This window comes from Aquila chrysaetos, chromosome 6 (assembly GCF_900496995.4).
Source record: "Aquila chrysaetos chrysaetos chromosome 6, bAquChr1.4, whole genome shotgun sequence".
Lineage (NCBI taxonomy): Eukaryota > Metazoa > Chordata > Aves > Accipitriformes > Accipitridae > Aquila > Aquila chrysaetos.
The window spans coordinates 21,332,800-21,346,578 of record NC_044009.1 but is presented as its reverse complement, the minus strand read 5'-3'; the positions used below and the strand labels follow the sequence as shown (position 1 = coordinate 21,346,578).

Here is a 13,779-nt window from a genome sequence, read left to right as displayed (position 1 = left end):
TATAATGTATTAATTCTGCTAATTACTAATAGCCATATCAAATCTAAAGTGAATCCTGAATCCTTACGTCAAAAGCAGGAGGTAGGTAAAAGGAGGAATCTGGTCAGAGCTAGGAGTATGAAATATTTCTTGGAATGGTAAAGCATCTCAGCACATTTGAAGTCAAATAATAGCAATAGCCTCATTAATAATTTTTAAAATACTACAATGTTTAGGTCTACTTTTACGCTAGTTCAGAGCAAAGTTTTTGGAATAAACTCATTTCAAGTGAAGAGACTGTAAAGAGCCTGGAAGAACTTTTCAGCAGTGGAAAAATCTACAAAATGAGGAATCTGCCATTAGATCTTGCCATCCTGAGGCACTGAGTGGGAGGTGGAAAGTGTAGCTGGACAGGAGCGTAAGTGGTAATCGTAACAAAGGTAGTGAAGGATAGTGATTCAGCATATTCCTTTAATAGCCTTCCTTAGCACACTGCTTGCATGGATGTGCTCTCTTTATGCTGACCTATTATTCCTCTCTATCTGTAGGGTTTCCACAGCATTACTTATCAGCCATTTGGATGCCTTAGCAAACATATACATATATAAATAAAATAGGAGGACGTTACCGTTTACTTAAGCTAGAGGTTATGTGGTTTGTAGAAAGGAAAGGAGAAATTGCTTATGCAGAGGTATCCACAATATCATAGTTAATGGGTTCACTCTTTAATAGACGCATGAGAGGGAAGCATTGATGCCTGTTTCTACCTAGAGTTAGAACCTGCATTCTTGGGCTGTTTCCTCTTTTTGTTAGCGGGTTTTACATTTGGTTTAGATTACTGAAAAGTTGAAGTATGACAAAAGTGTATTGTTTAAATATAAGTATTTTTCTGTACTCCAAACCAGCAAGCTCTCTGACTTTCTAATAAATTCCCTAAGAAACCTATTACTGTCAGATGACAACAATAGACTAGTTTGCATTCCTGCTTAAACAGCTCATAATATTGAAGATAAACTTAAAAAATAACAGCTGCTAAGGCAATATTAAATCCCACAAGATCCTTAAGAGATGTGTGCTGCAGAGACATATTTTATTGACAACTTTTAGAAATTCAGAAGGATTTCTAAAAGGCAGTGAGTAATCACTTAGAACTGGCAAGAAAAAAAAACATTTTTAGAAATGTTTCTGTATTAGACATGGGAATGGACTTGAACACTGAGAATGAAATGCTAGCTGATACTGTGACTGTCAAAAGGCTGGAACAGATTAAGACAAATGTTTATCAGACAATGTCAGAATCTGCAAGCAGTAATCAAGTGCAATCAAAAGTGAAGCTGCGGAATTCAGAGACAGTCTTTCCTCTCCTTTCAGTGATGAATTGGTTGTCTCCACCCAGTGTTGAAGGATGCCACATCGCTGGAAATCCATTTTTTTTTGTGCCATTGCAATAGTTCCAGGGTTCAAACCATCAACCATTTGAGAAGGCAAAACCCAAACTAACTAACCTCCTGGATCCATGGATGTCAGCTGCTGTACGTAGGAAGACTCCTTTTTCTAGGCATTTTATCTGTTCTGTGGGTATACTGCATCTAGGGCTTCTTGTTTTAGCCCTTTGTCCCTAACAATAACACTTTCATGCACCAAAAAAAAAAGGGGGGGGGGGGGGATAAATAAACACCAAGTAAAACAAGGACTGAAAATGCAGGAGTGACTGAGCAGTTAAATGAACCTCCAGAGGACTCTTGGGGAGTATGTCTGGGACTGACTTTGCTCCTTGCTGGTTCATTTCAGGAAAGAAAATAGACCTTTGGGAAACCTGAAGGTGGGGCTTACTAACAAAAGCAAAATAAAATCACCCAACTAGTTGGCCATAAAAGCAGCTGATAGATCTCTGTGTGCAAAGGCTGGGTCAGCTCTTTGGGTGATGCTGGTGTTGCGGCTCAGAATGTTTTGTGCTCTGAGTTTTACACACTTGCTAATGATGAATTCATCTTTTATTTAATAAAAATCTTAGGGAAAGCCTTCAGTGATTCTCATTGAAACTTCCACCTGCACAAAAAGCCACTTGTTGTAACTGGCAGAGGGTATGCATATGTGGGCAGTTAAAACACTTAAGTCGTTTTTGTGGTTACACTCATTCTCCTCCATGGCCATCAGCAGAACATGCCACCTGGCAAGGGAGTGCCTCCTTCCCATTACACACCTGAGAGCTCCCCACAAATGAGATTTCAGCTCATTACGATACTTTATGCCCTTACAGGGATTTAAGAAGAAATACATACCTTTTATCTCTTGTACTTTCTTCTGAGTTGCATATTATTTTCTAGAAAAGAGATATATTTACTGAATTTAGTCTTTTTGTTTGCTTGTAATTTGCATATATACAATTAAAGATTTTTCCAGAATTTATTCAGAATTATCACATATAGCTAATGAATCTATTTGGGTCTGTGGCTCTTTCATTGAAAGTTGTGACATGAATTGAGGATTAGAAGTGCAAGCTCTTGCTGAATGACACAGCTCTTGTGCCAATGAGTTCCTTTATTTTGATGAGTGAAGATCGTGAAGTTACTTTTCAGGTGTAGCTGCTTATGGCTGGTTGGTGTTTGTCTGTATCTCTGCAGTGCCTGGAAGGTCTTGTCAGTCAAGATGTTACACATACAGTAGGTGACAGTTCCTTATCTGAAGCGACTGAGCTCATCCTTTGTGCTGTATGAATATTTTTTAACACTTGCTAAAATGTAAATATATCTGCCAGTAATATGTCTGTTAGAATATGAATGGAAAAAAAGCACATCAAGTGCATAATGCACTAGTGAATTCAGGTCAGATTTTGTAGAAGATAATTGCAGAAATTGAGGAATTTGTGTCACTTGAGTAAGTTAGAATGGGGCTTTCAAAATTATTGCCGATTACTGTGATCAATAACTAGTTCGGGCTTTCTAGCAGTTTTGAGGATCATCTGTCAGGTAAGGTTTTTGACTTGATAAATTTATTAACTGAAAACTTTGTTAATAAATTATAGTTTCTTAAAATAGATCATCATCTCAGTTTTCAGACCAGAGGATGAAAAAAGGAAATAGGCACAATACTTGTCAAAAAGCATTTGCAAAATTTATGTGAATTTTTAAAGTACTCACTTATCATTATTAAGTTGTAGGGCACGGGAAGCAGGATGGCTGCTGATAATTAGGGCAGGGATGGCTCCTGTTAATTAGGGCAGGAAGTTTTGTAGTTTATTATACAGGTAGTAACAGGCTTGCTGCTTGCCTTAGATACTTCTTAGGGTACCCATCTTACAACTGACAGGGTTTCTGTTAATAATGTACCATTACTACTGTAAACCTGTATAATGTGGGGTAGTTTCTTCTACTGTATGAGCAACTGGAGGAAAAAGGAGAAGGGAGCAGAAGGATGGGCAAAAAGGAAAGAAGGAAACTAGAAAACGTTCTGTGCAAACCTATGGATCAGTAATAGCAAATATACTGGTAATAAATTTTACTCTGCTTCATGAGTAGCCAACATAAGGCATATTGCAAAATGTTATCCAGAGAAAAAGGTGAGTACTCAAGCCAAATGTTTCAGTAAGTTTTGGTGGACAATTGCTGAGTATTTGTTTGCTGGTGTCTGATTTTAAAATTTCATAAATATAAATAGAACAAAAGACACTTGCAACAGTTTCAAAATACAGATTTAAAATAACATGCATATGTTTTAAAAATCACTTCTAGCCTGTTGTGCTTTTTACAAATGTGCATTGCAGTGATGCATATGAAGTTTAAAGGGCAGATGTACATTTCGTAATGATTCAGAATGGTGTTTTATTTTCAGATTTGCAAACAAAACAAAAAAAAGTAAAAATAGCACACAATCATCTTGACTATTTTAAGGCCTCTCAGTTACAGCAATTGTGTTTGCTGACAGTTTAACAAGAAAAACCTCTTTTTGAAGGGTAAGTCAGTTACAGAAGAATTACATGTGGAATAAAGTGTACTTAAGGTTAGCTTATGAGCTGGTAATTGTTCTGAAATGAGGCTAAATTTTACTGAAATTAAACCCAGAAGACATCATTCAATCTGATTTCCTATATATTATGGGCTACTCGGTGCTGCCCAAACTTTAACTAGCCTGAATATTCCAGTTCTCAGAAAAGTGAAACATGTACCGTTGTCAGAGAGCAGCAGCAGACTGAATTACAATAATGATCTTACTGCAGAGGAGGAATTGTTCCAAGTACATTTTGGGGCTATGAAGGAGGGAGAGGGATGGGGTTGCTGACCCCAATGGCAGACTTGACAGGGCTGCCATGACTATCCGGCCCTTCCTGAACTGATTTCCACTGTTTCCAGTTCAGAAATATTTGACCAGAAAAAAACAAATGCAAAGCAAAACCCCCAGTTTTCTCTGGTACCTTTCTGCATTGGGTATCTGCGTACATGACCAGATGCTGCTGGTCCTTATAAAAACAACATGAAGGCCATGAAATAAATGACCCCTAACTTCTTCCGCTGTCTGTGAGATTACATGTGATCTGTACCAAGACAGCCACACCAGAGAAAGCCCTCTCTGTAAGTGCAGCTGCACTAGCAAAATTGTGCTTTTGTTGGTAATGTTTATTTACCAACAGAACTTATCAGGGGGCAGGATGGGCTATGTTGACAAAAGCACAGCTTTGCTACTATCATGTCTTCCACAGCAGGAATACTTTGTTACGTTTTCTAGTTTTTCTGGCAAAGACTTGTGGTGGAAACTGTGGTCTCAGATAAAAGTGCATGCCCTTTATTCTTGGGAAGCTGCAGTCCTCCTCTGTGTGCAGCTCAGGCAAGCTTAGCAGCTCATGCAGTGCCAGCAACAAGTGCTTAATCTGACACCGTATAAGGTTGTGGTTGAGAAGGAAAATGATGAAAAACATTTCACAATAAACTTGGACTGGCAGATTAAATATGACACAGAAAAGCTTAGATACAGCTTTTTTTTTTTTATTTTTTTTTATTTTAGCTCTGACAGTATTTATCCCAAAAATGGCCCTTTACAGTTAATTAGGAAGAATGGCTTGTGTTTCTAGATCTGCTAAACAGTCCTGTCCCAGAATAACAGGCCTTTAGGATGCTTGTACACACAGAGGCTTTTTTGTTTTTCTTGGACTTGCTACCATTAAAAGCAGGAGATAGTCACCTTTAGGCTACAAGGTTGTGGGAGTTTTGGGATTTGTTTGGGGATGTGGTGGGGAACTGGATATCACAGAGGAGAGGAGCATATTGAGAAGGAATTATGGTTGTGAAGATGGGTTTGCATCGGAGTTTTAACAAGGTGTGAGACACAGCAAAGCGCTTAAAAAAAGAAGGAAGGGGTTTCTGAAAGTGTCAAGAGTGATGCTACAGGAGAGAGACAGGCTCCCCTTTTCCTCAGTATACTGCTTGCATCTTTGCTGTCCTCCTATTCTCTAATCTTTATAGTACAATAGCATACTGAGTTAGTCTAGTACATTAGATTATAAATGTAGTCCAACTTCAGTAGCCATTGGTGGCCTCAATCTGAATTTCCAAACTGTTCCCTGCCTGGTTGCCCTGCTTTTGGCTTTCCCCCTGAGGAACAGGCTGTCTCCATCTCCTGCAGATGTCACTTTCCCCAAACCATCAGCAGCTGAGACGATTGTGAGTTGACATGGGAGGTGGTGCAGCTCTTGCCTCAGCTGTGTGTTGCTTCCTTCAGGAGGAGGTGGAAGCATCCCCCACGCTATATTTACCCCCACGTACAGCCAGCTGGACCTCAGTAAACTAAATGATAGGTGAGTTATTCACATTTTGCGAAGATGTAGGGACTTTTCCGCAATATGATCAAGTACCTTAATGGACTTTATGGCTAAGGGCATGCTGTACCATCTGTCAGAGTTTATTCAGTGTTGTTCTCTAGCTTAATTTTTTTTGTCTAACGTTATGCCTTTCTCGTAGTATATGGTCTTTTGTGCTGCGTTGCAGAAACACCCAAGCGTTGTGTATGTGTGTTGTGTAGGATCTGGCTTCCAGGTGAGCCTGGTCAGCTGGTCAGTGACCCACGCTGCACAGAGCGCTTGTGCTGCGGGGCTGGCGCATGTGTGAAACCTGAAGTGTAGATGGGAATGAAATGCACGTCGTTTTATGGAGGAGGATTAATAAGATTTTCAGGAAAGAGGTTAAGCTTGAGGTCATTTCCTTCCTATTGTTAGACTTCTGAATTTTTGCCAGTGAGATGGGTGAAAGGATTTATTTTTGTCTTTGAATGCTTTGAATGTCAATGATGTCTTTACTTTGAATACAGAGAAGTGGAATTCCACTTTATTCCTGCCATTGTACTGTGTCATGTGTCTGAAAAAATCGCTTGTATTTTTTTTGCAATATCTTTGTCCTGCATTCCAGTTAACCAACCCTTTGAGCTGCTGCTGTGCCTTGAATTATCACGTTGAGTGAGGGCACATGGAGATGCTCTGATCCCCACTTTGAAGTGTTAGTGTACTTACAGAAGGAAACAAAATGTAGTAGTATAATTCTTGAAAAAGAAGGAAATACTCCGTCTCATGGCCAGTGTCAGAGTAAGGGCTGTGTATGAAAATGAGAGCAAAGATCTTGCCACTCTATTAACTTAAGCTTCAATAACAAAAAAGGTTTCATTGTTTAGTATTTTGATGGGGTGTATGGTATGGCTTCTACCCTTGCTCTGCTTCTGCAGCTGAAGTAGGAGTGAAGTGTTAGAGAAATAAAGCTTATTCCTGACCGTCCTGTCAGTCACAGGTAGAAAAATTAGTATTTGCTCTTGCTGTGTAAAGTAATAGAATGCAATAAACATCAGCAACATAATATATGTGGTATAGAGGGGGTCGCGGAGGGCACCCAAGGGAATGTGAGTGGAGTCTTTCCTCTTCTTGCCCACAGCTCAGGGGCAGCAAGTGGAGGTATCTGAACCTTAAGTTTGGTTGTGCAAGGGAACAAATGGCTGCTGTGCAGTGAGGAACAAACATCTCCCTGCTTTTCTGACCCTGGGTCATGATACTAAATATCCAAATACAGATGATGATGATCCTTCACTGCTAATATAGAAGGACTGTGTCACCCAAAGGCCGATATTTGTGTCTAGGTTGGACTTCAGAGTGTCACCTTGCAGCCTCTGGCAGTGCACCATCACCTTCATGAAGAGCCCCAACCGCCACTTCTCTCTGGTGTGAGGCTGTAAGAGCATCTGTTTTACCTTTCTCCGCCCCTTATTTTTCTGCCTTTGCTTTCTTCAGCTGAAGATTTGTGTCTTATATTTTCATTACCATCCAAGTTTTCCAAAGTGTTTTGAAGAGTACAGAGATCCCTGATAGCATGTAGTAGGCTCTAGTAGCTGCTTAGGCAGCTTTTAAGACTGTCCAAGAATTTTGTTCTTCTCAGCTTTTTGGGGGATTGCTCTGTTGGCAACAAGGAGAGAACAGTTTCCAGCCAGCCATTTAGTACACAGCAGTGTTTTAAATTTCTCTTACAGTAGTCCAATTCTGGTGTTCTTTCCCCTCCTGTCCTTTGAAAATACAATTCCTAGAGGTGCTTATGCAAACATAAAGTAATACAGTAGCTTTCAGTTCTTCGTTAGCAGAGTCTGTCTTAATTTCTTTGACTGGAAGCATTTTTTGGAAAGTCTTCAAGCTGAGTATGAATAAATATTCCTATAAGAGTTATTTTTTTCCCGTTTTTTTTTTTGTTGACTGATTATTACTAGGAAAACCAAGATTTGCTTTGAGATCTTGAACCTAGTGCTCCACAAGCATACAATTTAATGAAATGTGTGCTGCAAAGGACTCGATCTGCAGACCATGGACCAGATTGCAAAGATACCTTTAAGTACCCTTTTTGTTCTTGCAGTACTGGGGCCGCTTTGGCACAGTTTGGGTCCTTGCTGTAAATTGAAGGAGTTGTAGGTCAGCTGCCAGCATCCGTGAGGAGGCTTGTGAGCAGTCAGAGCATCTGGCAAAACGGAGCCTTGTCCGAGCCCCTGCGCTGAGGTGGCATTTACCAACCTGGAGGAGGAGAGGTAGTAACAGCAGCTCTCTGCCCCCTGCTTATCCTCCTGCTCAGGAGTGCCCAGTACAGGGTTATCCTGGCTTAAAGGCAGCTTCATCCCAGCCAAATGTTACGGGGCAGTCTCGTCTTCTCTAAAATAACTGGAATTGTGGGGAAGTCATGCGGGAGAACGAAACACTGAGTAAACAAAAGCCACCACTTCCAGGGAGCTCCTGCTGCGCTCGTGGCTGTGGCTGCGGCTGCCTTGCCGTCATTCCTAGGATTTAAGGATCCTCCTGTTTCCATCAGCCCGCCCCGTGCTGTGGGGCTGTGGCTGTGCTTAGGAATCCTCCCATGGACAAGGCGAGGAAGGAAGTGGAGGGAGGATGGGGCTTCGGCATCCTGTACCCTTCGGAGGGGAGGGGCCGCAAGTGGCTGAGCTTGAAGGACGTCATACTTTACATGTTTTAACACAGGCAGTTTGAACCTAGATAAACCCTTGATTCAAGGAGGAGAGACAGACGATTGTGTGTAACTGCTAGAAACTGCTGGGGAGTTTGAGAACATCCTTCTAAACCCCTTTCCTTCAAATGACAAGAGGAAGGGAGAGGACAGGCATGCCTCGTGGAGCTGAGATTATGCAACAGTGCTAATACAGAGCTAAAGCCTCCAAACTTGAGCTGCACAGGCTGGGTCCAGAAGGCAACTTTTGCAGAAAATACCGTTTGTGATTGGGAGCAGGGATGCTATTTCCAGGATCCGTCCTGTAAAGCATTACGTTTTCTTATTCTTCAGTTTGTTAATTGGGCTCAGATGGAGGAATGCAGTTTAGGATCCACAGGCATCCTTTGGAATGGCCAGGTAAGCTAGAAAGTGCAACTAAGTGTTGATCTTCAATTTCAGCAATGTACTGCATACACTAGTGCTGTCTTCTGTGAGAAATGTTTTGATTCCACCAGAAAGCCTGTGAACTGTTCACAGACTGAGATGGGGAATTCTGAAAATCACAGAACATAAGCTGTACATAGTGGGTTAATATTTGTTTGTATGGTACTAACTGATATGTAGTGTGTTTTAAATGGGTTGACATAATGTAATTTATTATAATAATTGCTTGCAATGGAAGCTCTGCCTTGAAATTGTTAATTTACTTACTGGCTTTCCAGAAAAGGAGTGAGGCCTCGGGTGATAAAATTTGTCTTCTCCTTTAAATGTGTCCTGATGCAGTTTTCAGTTGCTTTTAAACATATGTTAGATATAAGGAAGAAATTGATTTAGTTCATTAGTTCGTTAAACATTGTGCTACTTCTTTAATGATTACCCCTGGACTTTTTTTTTTTTTTTAGTACTTTTAGAATTAAAATTATTGGAGGTTACCAAAGTGAAAATATTGCACGAAATTTAGCATTACAAACTTTCCCAGTCAGTTGCTCCAAATCCACAGTAAATGCTCTTTGGAATGTTCTTACATTTTGGTGACAGTCAGTTTTACTGCTTGGAAGTCTGTGCTCGCACCAAAAAGCGGAGCGCACTTACTGGCACGAGGACTGAGGTTTTGGAAGTCGTGCACTAAAATTCATGTAAATCGGATTTCTGTTTTACATTGGAATGCCATCCTAGAGCTCTCCTGATGGTTGGCTCAAAATTAAGTTCAGAAATAACCTCCGATGCAGATTAACTACAAACCTGTTACTTGTAAAGACTGAGGGAAATGACAGAATAAAATAGAGGATGACCATTCTCACTAGTATGCTTATGAGAGAAACTGATGGCAGATCCACAAATCTCAGCTTGAAACAAAACTATGTAGCCTTGCTATCTGCCAGCTTTCCAGCTCCTCTGATACCTACTGTAAGAGAACACCTGACAAGAGAAATAACATTTAGATTGATGCTTTATAAGCTTCCCTGGCCTGAGTACAAACACCCCTCTTAATAATTGGATACATCTCACGCATCATCTTCAGTGCCCAAGAATTTATTAAAATTAACTATAAATGCTAAGGAAGTCAGCATTTTGACAACTTGAACTCAATTTAAAATTTTAAATTAAGAGTAAAGAATACAAACACTTCAAAAGATTTTGCATAAAACATCTTCCAGAAAGGGATGAAAAAATGGAGATTGGGATGTAAATCCCAAATGAGGGTAACAGAATTATGCAGGGATACAATGGTATTACCTATGTGATTGATCTTTTCTGAGCTAAGCTGCATGGATTTTTCCAAGAGCTATGAATTAGAATACCCATATGTGGTAGTGAAAGGTGAAAATTGTAAAATCGTGTATAATTAAAACCATTCAGTGACATTCGGAATCTGTTAAGCATCACCTTCTCTCTGAGCTCTGCCTATAAGCATCTTTGTAAATGTGTTACAGAAGAGAGATCAGTATGCAAAAGCTTGAAGCTCTTAGATTGCTATAGGGAACTTTTAAATTTTTTCCTACATAGGAAGCAATCCGTGATGTTTCCACACTAGGAGTTTGTGACTGACTCCTATAATGTTTTGGTATTTGAAGAATAAAATTCCTTTGTATTCATGGAGACAAGCCTTTTATCACATAACCTAGCACTACTGACCACAGAAACTGGGACCGGAAGATGAGCATTGGTTTGCATATGACCAGTCTGTGCACTGGGACTATAAGGTTTGTGTCAGATATTAATTGGTAGCAGTTCTTGGTTTTTAACTGTCTTATAAAAGTCTGTGTCTTATTTATTTATTGATATAAGCTATGCAAGATGACTCTGTAAGGTGATGGATTTCAGGTAGTTTATCCTTTTTCCTAAGACGGAAATAGTGAAAGCGGTAAGACACAAAGAACAAAACATGAACGCCACAGAAGCCTCCTGACTCCTGATGTCAGATACTGGCTTAGCAGGGCTTTCAGCACTCCTGTAACATCCTCATGCAAAACTGCAAGTAGCAGTTGATAAACCAGCTATTGTGCTGCCATTCAGACGGGATGGAGAAATGGGTAAACAGGAATGTCACGAAGTTCAAAGGGAAATGCCAAGTCCTGCCCCTGGGGAGGAATAACCCCTGACACTGGGACAGGCTGGCGGCCGAGCATCTGGAAATTGGCTTTGCAGAAAAAGACCTGGAGGTCCTGGTGGACAGCAAGTTGAAGAAGAGCAAACGGTGTGCCCAGGCCACCCACTGGCATCCTGGGCTGCATTAGGAAGAACCTTAGCCAGCAGGGTGAGGGAAATGGTCCTTCCCCTATACTTAGCACTGGTGAGAGACATCTCAGTGCTCTGTCCAGTTCTGGGCTCCCAGTACAGAAAAGGCATGGGCGTACTGGAGCTTCTTATGGCTCTTACTCTTTTATGGGCACAATTTTATTGTGAAAACTAATTCTGTAAAAACGGTACCTTCTTTCATTGCACTGTTGATCCATTTATCCGGTACTTCCATATTGCTTTTCACATAAGATAGCTGTACCGAACTGACACATGCCAGAGGGAGCTGCATCCCATTCACTGTCACGTCAGGGCAGAGCTGTGGACACAGGAGGAGAACTACAATGCTGACATGGAGAGCACAAGCTGTGGGTATTACAGATGCCGTTGGTATCTAACTTGCCTTAAAGGATGTTGTAATGATGGTGAAGCCTGAAAGTAGAAAAAATGAGTTCAGTTCTTAATACCAGGTTTGGCTGATTGCTTAGCAGTTAAATAAAGAAAACATTATTACTCAGAACACATTTGCTTTACAGTGATTTCAAGGAGCACTAGTCAGTGTTGAAGTTCTACACAGTGATACATATATGACTACCCACTTTTCATTGTAGAACATGTCTTATAGACCCTGATTTGTGAAGGGGTTGCAGCTCTGAGAAGTAAGTTACTTTCCGTAATATTTTGTGTCTAAGAATTAAGATAGAAAGATACTGTGCATCTTGCATTGTTTTATTTCTTTCAGAAGTGTAGACTTGCTGGACAAGGTACCAATGCAGTAAGACAGTATTTTGTTGCATATTTTATGCTCTGGGAAGGGATATTTATATCTACTCTTTGGCCCAGATTCTGGAACAGCTGCCAGTTTCACAAACAGCAACAATTACGTGCTAAAAGGGGACTAGAACTTATTAGAATTTAAGTTCCCTATGGAATATATATATATATGGTGTGTGTGCATATATACACACATACATACATATATATGTTTTGGGGAGGAGGAGAGATGAGGTAGTGGTAATTCTGGTACTGCTTTTTGTGCTCTCAAACACTTTTTTTTTTTTTTTCACAGCTGAATATTGCTGGACTATCACTGTTTAACTTTTTTATTGCACTGTTGATAAGTAAATTTTGGCAATATAGTGTACTTTAATGTTTTCATGCTATTTGATTTTTTTTTTCCCCTGTTCAGTTTCTTTTTTTAAAATCCATGAGCTGAGGTTTAAAGTTATTTTTCTATATGCATTAGTAATGTTATTTTTTTCCCTTATGTGAATAACATCATAAAAGTAGAGAAAAAAAAAAATCTGTTTCGGAAGAAAATCAAAGCTGTCCAAAATAAATTCTGTAATTTGAGTTGATTGCTGACAGGCAGTGGTCTGTCAGCATTTTTCATCCCTCTGTCTCCCCCACATTCTGTTGCAATGGCAGCGTGCCTGTGGGCAGAGTATCAATGATTTAGTCTTCATTGCTGCAGAGGACACTATTCCTTTATGAAAAGACTGAAAATCCAGGCGCTTTCTTAAATGTTGGATTTTATTAAATAAGGTGTAAGAAAATGTTCTGCTTTCTTGTAACTGTCAACTCAGAATTCGAGACTCAGTTCATGTAGGACCTTTTCTGAAGCTCATCAGTGTCCCTGTAAAAATTACCATTGACTTTACTTAGTTACTGATTTTAAAAAACAAGGAACAATTGCTTGTGCCTTAATCTTGGAAATCTCCCTGTTAAAGGTGTTGCTTCAGAGTTCCTTGATTTGCTGAACAAGATAAGAATAAAAATTTTCATGTTTATGGTTATAATATACCAAATATCTGTTGTTCTGCTTAGAATGATGAACAGACTCTTCCCCAGTTGATTAAATACAGAAATTCAGAAGAACTAGAACACGTTAGAGGAGGTGGGGTTTTGTCATACAATACATCTTTATTTACCTAGATGTAATGAGAACACTGAATAATTTAAAACTATCTGTGTTTCAGATAACTGTGGAATATTTAAAGAATCTGCTTGCTTTTGGAAGCGATGGTTTGGATAACCAAGTTTGTATGGTGGACCAAAATAGGCATTAGTGTAGAGTTGCTAGAAGTTAAGCTACATCTCATGGCTTCCCAGAGATCTGTCTGTGGAAGATAGTAGTGGGGCCTTGGGTTAGGAAGGCACATTAAAAAGTAAAAAAGTAAATGAATAAGTCAACAGTGTATTGTTTTGGTTAGAGTGTCATTGCAAACCGCACACAGAGATTTCTGGGGTTTTTTTGAGGCCCATGAGATGATTTACAGGGTGTACTTTCAGAGTTCCTCTTTATATAGCTTTGAAACAAAAAAGAAACACATGGGTGAGATACAGCTTAGTTTACTCTGAAAGTTTTGCGCTGTAATGAAGAATAAGTATGCATGTTTTAAGTTTTTACTGCCTGTGTGCCCAACTTTATGGTGTATGCAGTTTAGGTGCTATCATGTTGATTCCACATGAAAAGTTAAGCCTGAGGGTATTATATGCTTGAGGATCACAGGTGTTAGGAGAACCCTCCTGTCCCTTCTTGTTATCATTGAGATAATTATGAAACTATTGTGGACTTGTCATGATGTTGAGGTGTTCAGATGACAGC

General features: G+C 39.9%; 1 protein-coding gene across 2 annotated transcripts in view; it reads left to right on the top strand.

Annotated features, from left to right (window-relative positions):
• HECW2 (HECT, C2 and WW domain containing E3 ubiquitin protein ligase 2) overlaps positions 1-13,779 on the top strand; it is a 170,329-nt gene that overhangs the window by 74,191 nt on the left and 82,359 nt on the right. The window contains exon 1 of one of the 2 annotated variants that reach the window (XM_030018087.2): positions 8,467-8,849. The exons of the other annotated variant lie outside the window; for it this stretch is intronic. Coding sequence (XP_029873947.1) covers positions 8,810-8,849 — 40 coding nt within the window. The 5' untranslated portion in view covers positions 8,467-8,809. Of the gene's footprint in view, positions 1-8,466; positions 8,850-13,779 lie in introns of those variants that run through there. 2 annotated transcript variants of the gene reach the window in all.